The sequence below is a fragment of the Erpetoichthys calabaricus genome, chromosome 10, assembly GCF_900747795.2.
Source record: "Erpetoichthys calabaricus chromosome 10, fErpCal1.3, whole genome shotgun sequence".
Taxonomy (NCBI): Eukaryota; Metazoa; Chordata; class Cladistia; order Polypteriformes; family Polypteridae; genus Erpetoichthys; species Erpetoichthys calabaricus.
The window spans coordinates 45436044-45454012 of record NC_041403.2 but is presented as its reverse complement, the minus strand read 5'-3'; the positions used below and the strand labels follow the sequence as shown (position 1 = coordinate 45454012).

The 17969-nt window shown below is 38.5% G+C and overlaps 1 protein-coding gene across 2 annotated transcripts in view; it reads left to right on the top strand.

The window, feature by feature from the left end:
* LOC114658374 (dihydropyrimidine dehydrogenase [NADP(+)]-like) overlaps positions 1-17969 on the top strand; it is a 1245381-nt gene that overhangs the window by 471128 nt on the left and 756284 nt on the right. For both annotated transcript variants that reach the window (XM_028810459.2, XM_051933021.1), the window contains one exon: positions 4824-5020. In XM_028810459.2, coding sequence (XP_028666292.2) covers positions 4824-5020 — 197 coding nt within the window. The remainder of the gene's footprint in view (positions 1-4823; positions 5021-17969) is intronic.

Genomic DNA, 17969 nt, shown 5'->3' with positions numbered 1-17969 from the left:
AGTAGGCGTTCTGCATAGAGTCTCTGCTTGATTGGGGGGGTGCTGCTTTATGTAAACAGGGTTGGTGTGTTTAGATGGGCTGTGTTTAAATCGAGAATGCTGCTCTAGTTTGAGAGATTCAGTGTAGCACACTGTATTCCAAAACAAATGTAGCACTCTCTTTAGTGAAAAGCTTCCACTAAATTGGTGTGAGTGTGCTGTTCATCGGATACACTGAAATCCAAAAGGTCTTCCTGTGTTTATTGAGGATGCAGCCATAGTAGATGTCTCAGACTTGGATCCTGAAGGCCCAATCCTCACAGGTGGCGCAGTGGTAGTGCTGCTGCTTTGCAGTAAGGAGACTGTGGAAGATTGTGGGTTCGCTTCCCGGTTCCTCCCTGTGTGGATAGCGCTTTGAGTACTGAGAAAAGCGCTATATAAATGTAATGAATTATTATTATTACTGTGTCTGTAGGTTCACTGCAACCAATCTCTTAAATAAAAGACAGAGTGGCTGCTTTTAATTAAACTCATTTATACGACTCACTCACTGTGCTACCCATCTAAGACAGGTTGAAATTAATAATTAATGTAGACCTTAGTGTTACGTTTTGCAGCGCACGGTGAAATGCATATGTCTATTGTATGCCATTTGGTATGGGATTCAAATAAGCAGTGTTAATGTTTGTGATGAGCTGTCTATTGGAATGAAAAATGCAATACATTCTATCCCTAAAAATGTTTGTGATGCACCATCTTATTGAATGATAGAGACATAATAACTGGATAGATACAATAGACACAGACATTTCTATTATTACAGATTTTTCTTTTCTTTGTTATACTCATGAGCATTATTTAATTAGAATGGAAGTAAATTGATGTCAATCAATCAAAATCATCACTAAACATCCTAAAGACAAGACAATGCTTATTTAGGCCACATTACTATTGATCGTGAGTAAGAGAGGGCGACTTTAGGTGCCTTGTCAAGAGTATATTGGTTATCTTTAAATTGAAAGGTACTCTACAGGCTATTAAACATATATAGACGAAAGACCTGAGTGTGTGTGTCTAGTTGGGGCAGTCTGCTCACACTTAACCACAGCCCCTAGATGGCGCATGCATGCACTTTTTTCATTTTTTCGGAGCCTGCATGCACCTCACTACAATTGACCTGCGTGCAATAAACATCGCCGTACAACAGAAACATCGAGCTAATGACACAAATGAAGAGGCATAATGTTGAAAGAAAGCAAACACAGCAGCTCAACAGCATGCAAGTGAAACACCTCAGCAATGGAGGACCAGGCATGAAGTTTTCATTAAAATATTGTCTATCTGGAGGTATTTTCTCGAGACAAAGATTAGAAGGACAAATATGCAAGCGACACAGAGATGGTATCTCCAGTGTCTTCTTACGAAAGCCAGTGGGACAGCAAGAACAGTAGGGTTCACATTCTCTATCCTGGGTAATTCTTAACCGTTAGCTGACGTCTGTCCCAGTTCACTAAGATAGTAGAACTGCTAGGGCGTCTTTGGGTTGTTTTTTTGTCTCAAAGACCACATGCAGCTAGTACTGTATAAATTTAACATTATTTGATTTTTTTCAGTAAAGTAAAAACACAACTTTTCTTAATTTCTTTCAACTTCCTCTACCTATCTTACCATAGCCTTCATTATACATTTAATCCAATATATATATTAGGTTTACCTGATTCACAGTGAGACAGTGAGCAAATGTTCTCTCCTTTTTCTCATTTATTTTTTCCCCAATGTCAGGAATATGGACAACTTGCTTCCCAAATTTGAGTGTTTCTGTGGATGGATGAGTGCATGAGATGCCTAAACCTTTTTGAATGTATGATTTATTATAAATAAAGTAAGGATTGTATACCTGGAAGACAAGTTTCAGTTCAGCCAACACAGGACACTAGCTGGGGCCCTGCAAAAGAATCAATGCCATTCTGTTCCTGCAGTCACTCCTGCCGTTACATGTTGCACCCATTCTGAACGTGATAGCAGCTTTTCATTCCTTTAAATGTAAAAGGTTATCAGAAGTATCAAACCTGATAATTAGATAATCTTCAACGACCAGACTATCAGACGTAGACCAGTCACTCTTACTGTTTTATTTCGGCCAAGAGCGCTGATAAAGTAATTTATCCTGCTGAAGTTAGAGACATACAACATCTATCTGAAACTGTAATCAAGTCTCAGGCAATGGCTGCCCAAGGTAAATCAAAGTCCTCGAGCAGTTTTTCTCCAGAATATATATTATTCTTTGGTGGTGTATTAATGGACTAGGTTTCAACTTTTTTTTTTTAGCTGGCTGTATTTTCTCTTAACTTTACTTAAACTTGATATTCAGCCCTTTTTGATAATCTGTTTTGCAGAGTACAACACAGGACAAATGCCACACAGTGTAAAAAAAAAGTGTGTATATGTGCTTGAGTAAAATTAGATTCAACTAGAACTACTGCTGCAGAATGTTAAAAGCCACAGTTTCTTAATAAAGTCAAATGTATTTTTGTGCTCCTTCAAATGAATATCATTAGATTTGGCTGCTGGGGCGATATTTGTTCATGTCTTGAGTAGAACTCTGGTCCCATCATTCAGTTATTAAAATATTGTTTCCATAGTACTGTTGGGTTTTTAATATATGAAACCCATTCATAACTAAATTGAAAATCGACATGCAAGAGCTGTCCTAAGTAAAAATAGTTTTTTTTTCCTTTAAAATGTTGAAGTTTTAAATTATACATGCTTATACTTTATATTAAAATTGTTTCATGGCTCGATAATAAATATTAACGGTCTCTATATAATGAGAAGTTGTAATGTACTGTGGTCCAACCTGCTCTTGCTGTCTCCACACCCCAAAAATGCCAAAGAAGCTTTAAAAATAGAAGGTTTTATGACAAATGAATAAAGAAAGTTTCAGTGCTTTGGAGACAAAGCCCAACAAATGAGGTAGTACAGCAAAAATGAAAAGACCCTTGACGCTTCTCCTTGTCTATACCTTCTACCTTTTTCCCGTCTTGCGCCACTTATCTTCTCCTTGCCAAGTGAACTCTCATCCACACTCCTCCTAATCTCCAAGTACACCAACACAGTGGCCACTGGCCTCTTTTTATACCCTGTCCCCAAGCCACTGCTAACGTCACTTCCGCTCTCCTCTGAAGTATTTCCACATCAGGCATAACTCTAGAAAACACATGGGGTTGTCCATCCAAGGTACCCTCTGGCAGCCTCAGGTATCCCTGCTAGACTGCTGGTCCATTTCTAACCCAAGGATCAGACAAGTTTGCAGGGAATTCAATAGCAACAGTTTCGGGGCTGCACTCTGCTATTGTGTACTCCCCATTGTCCATCTACTTTATTTACATCCCTTGATGCTTTCACTTGCATCTCCACCTGATATCCCTGCCAGAGCAGGTTACACTTGGCCTTCTTTCTGGGATGTGTTCCCATGCCTATTGATACAGGCCTTAACCTTGATGACCTTGATCGTACTTATTTTAACCTCAATTATCATTTAAGGCACTTAGTAATGAAAATCTGTCAGACTGCTCATTTCAGTTATTATCAGAATTATGGTAAAGTATAAATGTGTTACTTTCACATATACAGTTGTACTATGACCAGGTAATAAATATATTTTTATTGGTTGGGAATTGTGCATCCAGGTAAGTTGTGTTAGCATACCATTAACAACTAAGACTCTGTGCACACTTCTACATTTTCATTTAAAAATGCATTCATCAGGTTCCATTTTCATCTTTTATCCATACTACCCCAGAGTTCTCAATCCATGAAAGCAGTTACTTTTGAAAATGCTCACCTTAACTGTATAATTTTGAAAATGTGGCCTCAGTGTCGTGGTGTGGAAAGTTGGAAGTTAAGTTTTTCCAAAACACCGACTTCTACTCTGATTTGTTTCTGCTTATTATGAAGCCTTTCCCTGATTGGGTTTTGCTTATTACAATGTGTCAGTCTGCGATTAGCTGCCCTTCATGGACGAAAACCATATTCCGACATAGTGGACATAGAGGAGTTGCTTTCCATGGCACCTGTTGTGTTGTTTAAATATAAGCATCTAAATTGCGTTTTGTACAGTCTGAATGCTGTATACATTCACAAAATGCTAATAATTTACCAGCCCTTGCGATTTTGTGATTAATCCCATGGCTGGTGTTGTTACCATCCCTTCAGGGATTTATTTTGCTAATGGGCACATGCCCTGTGTAGGCGAAGATCTATGTCTTACTGTTTCCTTTTTAGGGTGTTTTAGTACAGACTGAGATACTTTCATAAATTTTATGAAAACACTAGTGAGGACAGAGATTGTGAATATAGTAGCGTGGATATAGCTTTAAGTATACAGTAACAGAACGAATCCATTTTCTTACTCGGCTTATTCTTATTCAAATGGGACCCAACCTGCCTGGGACACACCAGTTCAGCTGACACATACTCACTCATATGCCTGTAATATACATTTTACAATACTTCAACAGAAACTGTGCAAAGCAAATCTTGGCACAAAATCATTAATGCAGTTTTCTGAAGCCTGCTGGGCCTCTGAGTTATTGGTCTGCAGGGCTGTCTGAGCTGGGTAGGAGTGGGTTCTAATTGCTGATTTGGAATCTTATTTTGTGTTCTCTGGATTGAATTGTTTTTGGTTCCTGTGATGTGGTTTTAAGCTTAATTTAAAATATAATAATTTAATAACAGTTTTTTTTCTTTTTGTTTTTTTAATCTTTTAGGGCATGATTCAGATATACAATTACTCTCTGTGCATTTACAATTCTACCCATTTGTGTCTTTTCATTTGTCTCTAGATTTTCAGTGCAATGAAACTTCCTCAAATCAGGAATCCAGCACTTCCAGCAAAATCAGACATGCCATCAGCTTACCATTCCAAAATTGCACTGATTGGCTGTGGACCAGCCAGTATGAGCTGTGCCACTTTTTTGGCAAGGCTAGGTTACGATGACATCACTATATTTGAGAAGCAAAACTTTGTTGGAGGTTTAAGGTAGGTATTTGTTTTCTAAATAATTTAAATGCTGAGCGGTTTGGTTACTTTCACACTGTAGCTCAATTGCAATTTTCCCAGTCATATGTCACATGGATCTGATCTTTTTAGAGAAGTGTGAAAAACAAAAAATCATTTTGAATGTTAAATGAAGCTTTTAAATTGGATTTTGGCTATCTTTTGTATGTGGTGATAAAATCAAAATTCACCGAACACAGGGTCACGGAGGTCTGCTGGAGCCAATCCCAGCCAACACAGGGCACAAGGCAGGAACCAATCCCGGGCAGGGTGCCAACCCACCGCAGGACACACACAAACACACCAAGCACACACCAGGGCCAATTTAGAATTGCCAATCCACCTAACCGGCATGTCTTTGGACTGTGGGAGAAAATCGGAGTGCCCGGAGGAAACCCACGCAGACACGGGGAGAACATGCAAACTCTACGCAGGGAAGACCCGGGAAGCGAACCTGGGTCTCCTAACTGCGAGGCAGCAGTGCTACCACTGCGCCACCGTGCCACCCGCACTGAAAATCAAGGATGATAATACCAACTCTGTGTGCCAAATAAAAAACGCAAAGTGGCAGACTTTAATTAGAATCTAAGACCACTGACATCACTCAATAAAGCCCATTGGAAATAACATGCAATAAATGTGGATTTTTCATCTAAACAGTGTTTGAATCCTTGAATTGGAAATTGTGTGGAAGTTTGCACTCCCCTACCCTAAATCTGTGCTTAATAGTTTATATGATTTTCATCTTATCTCTACACTGAAAAAGATGGATGATAATACCAACTCAGCATGTCAAATGAAAGAACACAATGTGGCAGACTTTAATTAAAATCTAGGACAACTAACACCACTCAGTAGAGCCCATTAGAAATCAGGTCAGGTCAGGTTGGGGGGCATGCACTGGTACAGTGTGTTGCCGCACCCACCACACGATGAAACAGCTCGGGATCCTGGTTGGCAACCCCGCCAGCGGACACGCGGTCCAGTCCCATCCTCCTGAAATGACCCTCTATCTGCCACAGCCAGGTGTTATGTGGGTGTCCCCTTGGCCTGGTCCAGCCATTTGGGCCCTCAACAATGAGGATCCTGGGGGCTGGATCACCCTTGGGGAATTGAGCCACATGGTTGTAGTGCCGCAACTGGCACTCCGTCACAATGCTGGTAATGTGCCTCATTTGGGACTCCATGAGCAACCACTTATTCAACACAAAGTCAAATCAGCGGTACCCAAGTATTCTCCGAAGAGACACAGTACCGAAGGAGTCCAGTCTTCGTCTGAGGTCACTGGAAACATCCATGTCTCGCAACCATATAGCAAGACAGGAAGCCCCAGGACTCTAAAGACTTTTTCATAGATATCAGGAGCGCGACACACCCCTTTCCAGCGACCTCATAACCCCCAATGCTCTCCCAATCCTGTCTACTGACTACATAGGAAGAGTTACCAGAGACATGGATGTCACTGCCGAGGTAAGTAAACCTCTCAGTCTTCCATCGACTGCATCTTGGCGCTGAGAATTCTCATGGAGTGCAACATGAATATCGGCAGAGTTTCTTTGTAGCCTTTGTCGATTTTCGTAAAGCTTTCGACTCAGTTGATCAAGCTGCCCTGTGGGACATCCTGAGGGTTCACGGGATCCCCTCAGTGTTGCTGAATATCATGGCTGGCCTGTACACTGGTACTATGAGTGTTGTGCTAAGTGGAGACAGAACCTCTGTGTTTTTCCCAGTTGATTCTGGGATTCATCGGGGGTGTGTTCTTGCTCCTACTCTGTTCAGTGCTTGCATGGACTGAGTGTTGGGCAGAGTTCAACGGCTGTGGGGCATCTGTTGAAGAAAGATTCACTGATCTTGACTTTGCTGAAGATGCTATGATCTTTGCGGAGTAAATGGAGGCTCTGATTGGGGCACTCGAGAGACTGAGCGAGAAGTCAGAGTGTCTGAGCTTGCAAGATAAAAACCAAGATCCAGGCCATTAATGACCTCTTGGGCACAACCATTAGCAGTGTGTCTGTCTGCGGAGAGAGTGTCGACCATTGGAAATTACCTGCCTTAAATGGGTATTTTACTGAGAGGTTCAGCACGCAGATGTTGACTTAAGTAACAAATTTCACCTTTGATATTTTGATATTGTCAAAACCCTTCACATTTCCGTCACATCAGCCCCATCTCCTTCCTTGTGGCCACAGGTTTCTACATACACACACGATAGTGACGATAGCATTCAATACAACATCTAGGATGTTTCAGGTTTTTTTTCCCTGCTGTCATGAGCTGACAAATACTTGAATGTCCTGCACTGAAAATAACATTCACAGCAGGGATGTTAAAATTTGAGAAAAGTTATAAATGTTTTGTATAAAAAGTCAAAATCTTGTACATATTTACATGGAATGTTTTTAACTTGTTGTCAAACCACAAAAGCACAGAATTAGAAAGTTTAATTTTCAGCATATTTTTCTGTAGTCTGTGTATCACTGGAAGATCTTGTTGACCATAGTGTGCCTCTGTAATATCTGCAAGGCCTCATGATTTATTTCATATTTTATATTTCTGTAGCTGGCTGATAGCTGAATGTTGGAAGGGGAAGTTTGAAATGCAGCACATGGGTTCTCCTCTTTGCTGTTTGGGTGTCTTTCTCCTTTTTCCTTTCTTGTCCTCTTGCTGTGCATTCTCACTCTCTCTCTCTCTCTCTCTCTCTCTCTCTCTCTCTCTCTCTCTCTCTCTCTCTCTCTCTTGCACTCCATGCTGGAAAGAGAACCATGACAGATATGAAGAGGGATTATAAAGCGGCTTGAGGCTAATGGCTGATTTTTTTTTTTTTTAGCCCTTCTGCCTCATTTAAACTTTTATAAAAGAAGGAATAAAGTAAAAAAGGATTTGAACTGTGATCTGGGATGAAGTTTATTAATAGATATGAACTACACAATGTAGGGAGTATTGCAATCCATGGTATACAAACATGTTTGCTCATCTCCCAAAGGCAAAGGCAAGGAATAAGTGACCCATGTAAGGGAGGGCTACAGTTACAAATATATACCGTATATACTCGCGTATAAATAGTTTCTGGAAACCCGAAAAACTGATCATAAAATCAGACCCTGACTTATACGCCCGCTCAAAAATGCAACACTTAATTTTTTTTTTAAATTTTCTTGCCTCCTCCAATCTCTCACCAGTTTCTCAGACACATCGAATTTTGTTGCAGCAGCGCAGTTACCAATTTCTTTCACCACGGCAACGACTTTTAATTTAAAACCAGCTTCGTATTTTCTTCTGATCGAATGCTCCATCATAGATAAGAGATGCTCTTATGATAAATGTGTATGAGAGTGTGAGATAGAAAAAACACAAAACAGTGCAAACGTCTCTTCGGAGTAGTTCAGGTATTACTGTGTGGTCAAGTAGGCACAATACATAGAAAAAAAAAAAGCACAGTGGTGCTCAGTGGTTACTCTCTCAGGTGGGCGTTAGCACATCATAATCTCTTGGATCAATAGCATGAGTTTTCTGCATTCGACTTAGACGACCGACATTATAAAATAGCAGAAATTATACAGTAAAATCAAGCCCCGACTTATCTGCAGGTGAACTTACCCGGGAGTATTTACGGTATGACTCCAACGCTGATTCACTGGGAGCTTACTTCCCACCACTATTTGCAGCCTTTTCTTTCTTCCTGTCACAATTGACAATTTGACTGAGTGGCATAATTGTGCCATATTAATGTTTTCATTTTTAAAAAATTTTTACATCATGTTTACATGAAAAGGTTTTAGCCTGGTAAAACGTGTGCAGAATTAGAAATTGCTGTGGTTGGAAAAAATCTCTGATTATCAAGTGGAGAGGATGACTGTAAAGCTTCTGAGTGGTGGCTTTTGAGCAGTGGTGATCAAGCTTTTTCAGCTGCCAACACAAAACTTTGGGGAGCTGTACTTCTAAGTGGCACAACCACTTCCACTATTCTGACTTTTAAATCGTGTCTAAAGTCCCACCTTCTTATTCGAACTTTTGGAGGTGTAGTATGATGTTATTTTCTTGTGATGTCAGTTGTGGGGATGGGAGTGTTCCTTTGGCTTGGATTTTAGAGGATTAGTCTTTGGAGGAAAACAAAAACTCCAATTAACAATGCTCATCCCAAAATGACACCTTGAGGAGGTTAACATTTGGAATACTTTGGAGTCAAATTATGGCTAACACTTTCAATGGCAGCAATCTCTCCTGTGTAATCAGACTATCCATTTTTGGCTTCTTTCAGAATTATGTAACTATCTTGGTGATCAACTGATCTTTTAAAATCATCTTTCATCTTTTTAGATTGCAAACTTTCCCTCATTCCCTTAACATTTCTGTTCCTTGATTTTACATTGTCAAAATTTTTCACCTGTTGTCCCAATCCGCTCTATATTTTTTCTTAGCTTTCCTGTTAAACACTTACATAATCGTCTTAATTTTTTTTCAAATTATTTTCATATATAGTGGCAGGTTGCCATTCTGGCAGAAGAAAATAGAACAAGTTAGGAGACTTGGTACCTCGAGAAACAGGAATACACATTAGCAAATGGAGAGCCCGTATGCACATACAGTAAGTGTTGTATGTATAGAAGGCTTCCAGGAGGCTTAGGATTTTCTGAGTTAAGTAACTGGGTTGGCTATATTTTGTAAAGATAAAAATCTTGTTCATTTAAAAAAAAAAGTTTTAGCAATTTAGGCTCTTCCATCTCCAGCTCAACATGGTTCATGCTTGGCATCCTTGAGATGTAAATGCAACTATGAGATCTTTTGCCTCTGGCTACAAAGTAAATAGTTCATATGAAAAGGAGCTTCTCCACATGCCTTGACAGAAAATGTCTTTCCGAAATCCAGCAGTGCGACAAAAAGCAGCTTCTCAAACAAATTAATCGAAGAAGCAAGCTGAGCTTCGTCATCTACAGCATTCTGAAAGATTGGGTTTTTTAAATAAATGAATCCTGAGAGCAAACTGTTCCTAAAAGTATTATAAAAGACTTCCCAAAAACATGTAAGTTAATGTTATTTACATTGTTTCTCTCACCAAGAAATGTTGAAATTATACAGACATTTTAAGCACATTTAGAGATAAGATCATTTTTTATAGTAATATGCACAAGAAAAAAAAAAAGTAAGAAATATGCAAAAATGTATTATGTTTACCTCCCTTACATTGCTCTTTATGCTCCCAAGATGACAACATGCATTTCTGTGGAAATTTCAAAACATATACTGCATACAGTGTACCTTATCCCTTACACTCTGCTGACATCATCTCATTTTTGGAGAATTAGTCAGACAAGAACGCCCTAATCCCATAAAATTCCGTTGCTTCCTGTGAATTTCTATTTGATTCCAGGTCACCTGAGAGATACTGTATATGATCTCTAAAGCCATCTGCCTTAACAGGTCCCGCTCTGTCTGATGAAGAAGTTGAAATACTTTGCCTAAGTTTTCAGTTGCTTTCCAAGTTAAGACTGTAGTAGTAGGGTGTTTTACCAGGTTAGCCATTATGGATATAATACATGCGTGACTTCTCATTGCAAGTTACGACTGAAAATGCTGATGGACTGATAAATCGACACTTATTCCTGGCATTTTAGCTTGTATTTCATCACAGATGTTTGGTACAACACTCGCAGTGCTTTTGTCAGATCTCCTCTACCTCCTGTACCCTTACCTGTCAATAAAACCCTGAGATACTTAAACTCCTCCACCTGGGGTAATTGCTTTCCCACTCCTGCAAAGAGCAAGCTACTGCTTTCCAAGAAAGGGCCATAACTTCAAATGAGGTAAAGACAATATAATCTACAAATTATTAAAATGCACCCCTTAGATCCCCAGACTGGATACTGTACTGTGCCTGGATTACCATGTCCATGAAATTAATTAGCAAAAGAGAAGACACATTACAACACTTGGCACTTAGATTAGATTGCATACAACTTTATTAATCCCAAGGGGAAATTTAGATTTCAAGTATACAAACAGAGTCTTGCTTCACAAATGCAAGAATCAAATGGTGGGTGATAGTGCCCATTGGACTCCATGCCATTGTAGCATCTCTCACAAGATATCAGGGAGTATCTTGTCATTGACATTTTCCAGGTTCAAAAAACATGTGTGGACTGGATGGGCAAACTTGCAAAGACCTTTAGATACATGTGCAAGGAGAAGGAACTGGTCCATAGAATGTAATCCTGCATTGACCATCCAGGATCTGAGGTTCACCTGTTAGCTGCTGTCTCCATTAAAATATATAAACTCCATTGGAGGCTTTCCCAGTGACTATGGAGGAAAGCAGTATCTTAATAATTAGGACAAGTCCTCTTGTCCTTCTCTTTTTAAAAATTGGTACCATCTCTCCAATCCCAAGCCTATAAGGTAAGATGTTCCTGCTTTATATGGAATATTGAAGTGGTGTGATTACCCTAGATACAGTGTAAAGTGCCTATTGAATTTCTAGACAGATGTTATACCAATCTATGTTCTATAACAATTTTTTTATTACAGCCACAAAAATGTTTGCAATGAATCATAATGTTATCTTCCAAAAATGGTACATGTATTTGGTTTAGGAGTTCCTCATACTGTTCCACCTTTCAAAAATATTATTAATGTTAATGAATTTCCAACTATGTTGAGAACAGTCATAGAGAAGTCCTGCCTGCTCTTTCTTAACCATTGAGTAGTTTTTCAGAACCTTTTTATGGTGCCTGCAATCCACGTTTATAATTTCACTAAACCCCGACACATTTGCATTCGCTTTAGTCATTGTTGCCATTGTCCTTTTTTTGTGGCCCACCAATACATCTCAGTCAGCTTTGGTGGCCTGTCTGCCAAAAACTCACACAATACCCCTCTCTTTAATTTACAGCAAAGACTTCCAGCACAGTTGTAATCCATCATTAGGCCCTAGACTTGCTAATATACCAAACAATAATCATAATTACTTTTTGGCCACAGCTTTTAGCACCTAATGCCACTGCTAAGGTTTTAAATTAGGTCTATTCAGATTCAATTGCCCTGGTCATCTCTAAGGCGAAGGATACAAAATTTCAAGAGCTCTGATTTGAGTTAATGTTAATTATGAACAGATTCATCATCTAGCTATCCACAGGCCACCCTCATTACATGTTTGGTTTTTCCTGGTTTATCCAGCAGACACTGTTCCCCCAAGACAGCTCATCATGAAGTGACCAGTTCAGAACCCAAATGTTAAGAATGTTGCCTTTGATAAAATGATACATCACAAATTCATTCATCAGACTTTTCTCCAATCTGCTCTGATATCAAGCAAATAGGTATATGAGCACTCTTGGAGTATTTAAAAATATGTATTTACAGTATTTATCTTTGAAATTCAATATTCTGACTCATTTCCTAAAAAAGAAGAAATATTGCTTCTTTTTACTGTATTTATTTGAACATTTTCCATCATCATTACCTTTGGCTGGATTGCCATTTTCTGAGCTTATTGAGCCAGTTGTCACCCATCCCAAACCCCACAAATCTTTTTCCTACGCTCTCCACAGTCCTGTGGATCTTTTTTGGGCGATGTTAACTTTTTTCAAATCCTCTGACATCACATCCAAGCTCTCTTCAGCCGCTTTCTTGGCCTCATCCTTGTGACCTCCATCTTCGTACTTCAACCAACCATCTTCTGCCTTTCACTCCACTTGCCCAAACCCTGTTTCTCCTCAGCAGAAAACACACAGTTTTGCCTTATTTAAACACATAGCACAGTCATAGGTAACATAAGGACAGTGTCCAGAAAACACTTTGTACAGTTGAACCCTAAAGAGAAGCAGTGAGCCATAGAGTGGTCCTGGAATTTGGCTCATGTGTCTCTGAATGCCCCACATGGTTTATAGTCTTGAAAAAAGCGCTTCTTTGTGAACCCATAGTGTGTTGCAAGTTTAATTATATTTTTTAGAAATTTAATGATAATTGGCTTTGTTTAATGGATGCCTGTCATATATAACTCAGCCATCACATTAAATCATTTGTTATTCTAATCATGGTAGGCTGTTTTTCTACTTTAAAGGTTGTTAGCAAAATTAAAATTTCAATCAACCATTTTAAATAACTAAGGCACACAAATATGTGTGTGTTTTTTTTTTTGTTCCTTAAATCCAATAATAATGAGATGCAGACCAAGGGGAGTGAAGCAAAAGTAAAAGCATACTATCAATGCGTTAATGCTTCAAACCGCTTGAAAGGTCATGAAATAAAGATTATTAACTATGATAACCTTTGGTATGGAAATTCTCTAGAGCATTTCTATGCATGTCAGTGTCTAGGACTTGTCTAGTGAGCGTGACTGACCCCCATCTTGTTTTGCTGAAGGGTAGTTTGCATCTCACTGTTAATCGATCCATTCAGAATATGGTTAGAAGGTCAAAACATACTTGCGTAATGTTACAATTAATCAAAATCTGCATTGGGAAACAAATTGTTTGCTTACATGGAGTTGTAATCACTTTTAAACCAATATTATTGTACTTACATTTGCTTAGGTGAACATAGTTGTGCTGGGTTGTACTGAATCAGATTTTTTTTTTTTTATTTTGGGTTTCTTTTTTTACCTTCACAATTATTAATACTTAATTTGAGGAATGCAACTGTCCACATCATTAGTTGAAAAAATTACCAGTTGCACATAACTCAATATGGTAGTTTTACTATGACTAATTAATATTTTTCTAATTGGTCGCATGCAGCGCAGAAAGCTGTATCCACTTCCTGACCCTGACTCTGTATGTCTGCTCTTCCTTTTGCACATGGTAATACAAAAGGATTTTGGCTAGCTGGCGTTCTGTTTTGTAACAGGTGGTACTTCTGTGTGTCAGAATAAAATAAAAGGGGGTCTGGCAGGAAGCCCAAATTATTCCACTAAGATGACAGATGGCAGGAGGTGAGCCCATAATAGAATGGGTGGAGTCCTGCAGCTAATTCATGTGTACCTATTTCTGTTTTAAATGAAAGACAGAGCTCTGTATACTAGTATGCTCAAGCCCACCAGAGTGGGCTTTAGCCTTTGGTATTTTTACCATTGCTCTGACCTTATAGACAAATCTAAGGTCTACCCAGCAATAATGCTGTAGTGACATTTAAATGACTATGTAGTGCTAGCATAACATAACGTTACCCAAGATCAGTGGTTCCTAACCATTTTGTCTTCACAAGCCAGTTTTGTCTATTTTTTTTTTTTTTATCCTTGGTTCATGACTCATGGCAACATTTTCCCAAAAAAGGTCTCCCTTCGAGTAACAAGCATGATGGTAAATGAAAATGATTATAATATCAAAAAGCTTTCCTTGCTATAACAAGCGAGATGATAAACAAGCTGAAATGCATTTTTTTATACTTGAGCTTATGACCCATCAAAGGGGACTTGTGACCCACTGGTTGAGAAACAAGGCTTGACGTCAGAGGTCTGCAAAGTCGGTCCTGGAGGACTGTAGCTTCGCCTTCGTTGGCTCCCTTACAGGATTGAATATAAAATTCTATTAATAACTTACAACGCTTTAAATGACTTCATACCGGATTACATCAGTGACCTTTTCCATCATTCTGCGCCTAAGGTCCTCTGATTCTGGTAATCTATATAAATGTAATGAATTATTATTATTATTATTAATCTTGTTGTGCCTCACACTAACCTGCACTCTGTAGGTTACAGGGCCTTGAACTCCATAGCACCCAGACTTTGGAATGACATGCCAAAATTAAAGAGATCAGCTGACTCCATTCATTCTTTTAAAAAACCAACTTAAAACTCAACTCTTTAGCAAGGCTTTTAACTTAACTTAACATTCTGCCCTATCTTTCAGTTTACCTCTCTGTCCAGGTGCTCAGGATAATTTGTGTGTCTGTTATATCACAAATTAGGTTATTTGTTAGGTTTTTCTTTTAATATTGAATTTAGTATTTTACTCTGGTTTATCGTCCTTTATTCTACTTAATGCTTTGTTATCTGTTTCATTGTTCTACTCAGGAAAACATTTGTATCCAATGTTACTTATACCCTGCTGTTTTTTTTCTTTCTGAGACTCTGTGAAGCGCCTTGAACATGGGAAAGGTGCTATATAAATAAAATGTATTATTATTATTATTAGAGGTTACAGGTTTTTGTACCAATCTGATTGCTTAACTAGAAAACAAACTTAGTCAATAACAGCTCTTTTAAAATTTAAAGGCTTGTTAGTGTTTTCATTCTGCTGTGTCTGATCATTCTTATATCTTACATTGTTTTCCTTTCCAATGATATCATCCTAATGATTTGTAGCCTGAAGTGGATTAATACTTCTCAGTCCTTCACTTTTATATTCTTCTGTTTCCTCCCAGGTATTTTGTTAATCCAGATAGTGTAAATGGAAGCTGCTGGTTCTTTGTCATTTAAAATCTTTTTGCTAACTACCCAAAGTACCCAGTTTTGCCTGGAAGCATTTGTGGAATGGGTCAAGGAAAGAAAGCAAAGGTTTATGTGCCTGTTTGAATGTTTCAGTTGCACTATGCATCCACTAAACAGTGTCAACTCCAGACAGAGGAGCAGCTTCAGCGACAGACTGCTGTCACTGTCCTGCTCCACTGACAGACTGAGGAGATCGTTCCTCCCCCAAACTATGCGACTCTTCAGTTCCACCCGGTGGGGGTAAACATTAACATTATTCAAAGTTATTGTCTGTTTTTACCTGCATTTTTATTACTCTTTAATTTAATTAATATTGCTTTTTTGTATCAGTATGCTGCTGCTGGAGTATGTGAATTTCCCCTTGGGATTAATAAAGTATCTATCTATCTATCTATCTATCTATCTATCTATCTATCTATCTATCTATCTATCTATCTATCTATCTATCTATCTATCTATCTATCTATCTATCTATCTATCTATCTATCTATCTATCTATCTATCTATCTATCTATCTATCTATCTATCTATCTATCTATCTATCTATCTATCTATCTATCTATCTATCTATCTATCTATCTATCTATCTATCCCAGTGTGTAAACTGCAGAACACGTTGGGACACTTGGACCCCCCCAGGTCAAAAATTTCAGTTCCAAAGTACTCTGTCTTATTTATATGGTCCTAGAGAGCAACTATGCAAAATTTGTCACAGATCGGTTCAAAGGGTGTAGAATTGTATAGGAAACATGCAGGCAGGCATTTTATTTTACATATATAGATAAGGAACAATTAAAAACAGTGAATGCAGCTGCTTCAGACTAAAATAAGCATTTAATGGTAGGCAATGTAAACAAATGAGACGATTATAATGAAGTCTAAAAATGTTGCTCGAGCAATAAGTGCGTCAACAGCAATAATTGACTTTTCATTAAGAAACTGAGTTGGAACAAAAAACCTGCACCCACAGCAATGCTCTAGGACCAAGTTTGCAGGCTGTTTCTAGAGAGGTGTATTGGCTAGAGAGAAAATGTAACCACAGGTAAGCCAAACAGATGTAAAGAGCAGGAAAGCTGGTAATAAGTAAGGTGGTATGTGATGGAACAAGTGGGTGAGCCATCCTTCCTTGTAGAAGGTAACTAAATCTGCCATAGATCATAACTATGCTTTTTCTAGCATTTTACACAGTAATCCCCCAACTTCAAAAGCTTTTTTTCCTGTTTGAGTAATAACCATTTTATAACTTTGATCAAGTTATTAGTACTTTGTTTGTTAATGTTGACTGATGTTATCTAATGTTAGCTAACGTTGGCCGATTTAAACTTTCTGAGCAGAGAGGTGTTCCCATGCTGTAACTTTTTGTGAGCAATTCCACAATCAGACTTTGCAGCACTCAATTGTTTATAGATGGAGTCTTTCACAGCAATCCCGCACTGCTGTTAAAATTTATTGTGAATTTTACATTGACGTTTTGACTTAATGGGAGCACTGCAGTCTGAATCGGATTGCATTGGCAACAATTATATTGTCTCTTGTGAATTCAGCAATTCCAGTCTTTTCCCATTAAGTGGATATGTGAAGTAAGAAGTGAGGAAAAAAAAAGAGATTTAGTAAATCCAGGGCTGTGTCAAGCCTCAGTGTAATATCTTAAAGAAGCATGCCATCCCATATTACCATATTATTGAAAGCACGTGATAAATTATCATATGTATGAGATGCCTTTGACAGATCTTTGGGGAGACTGATCCAGGCATTCAGAGTTCCTTGTCTGCATCGATTACTTTTCTGAATATCATAGTGCATTTATTGATAAAGGAATGAGTTATTCAGTTCAAAAGAAAACCTGTGTGTTGCAGATTTAATCCTTAATGAATCCCAAGTGATGTGTGTCTTACCGTTTAAAGAAATCTGTCTGCCGTGCCTGTTGTGAATAATATTCTAGAGTTAAGTTTGGTGTGTCACAGTAAAGACGCAAAGCAGGAAGAACCTTTTCCTAGCCAAGGGTTTAAAATGCCTAATGCTATGGTGTGTGACTCCATCATGCTAACAGTCATAAGTTGACCCTGGGACTGAAGCTGCTGTCCCTCCTTTGTAATATCTGCTCCCTGTTGGTTTGTCTGTGTGTCCAATGAAAAAACTGAAGTCCATGTTGAGATTAAACCATTCTGAAATATACCTCATATACTCTTACTGAATATTTATAGTGCTGCATTTTTTGCACTTTTATAGTCAACAAAAATGTTCAAACACCAACTGTGCTTTGTTGTTTACTTTGTTTTATATTACCTGTCATCCAGGCAGGTTAATTTGCTTTGCTGTAATTGCCTGTTTGTACAATGCTCATTCTTATCACTTAATATGCTATTCTTGTACTCTCTGGTGGGCTTAGTTTAATTCAGCTTTGGGGCTATATGTTTAGCTTAGTTTTTTCAATTTAATTCCCTAGTTGCGTAACTTTGCTGCTTGGATAAAGCTCCTAAATTGACCAAGCAAAGCTGTTTTACG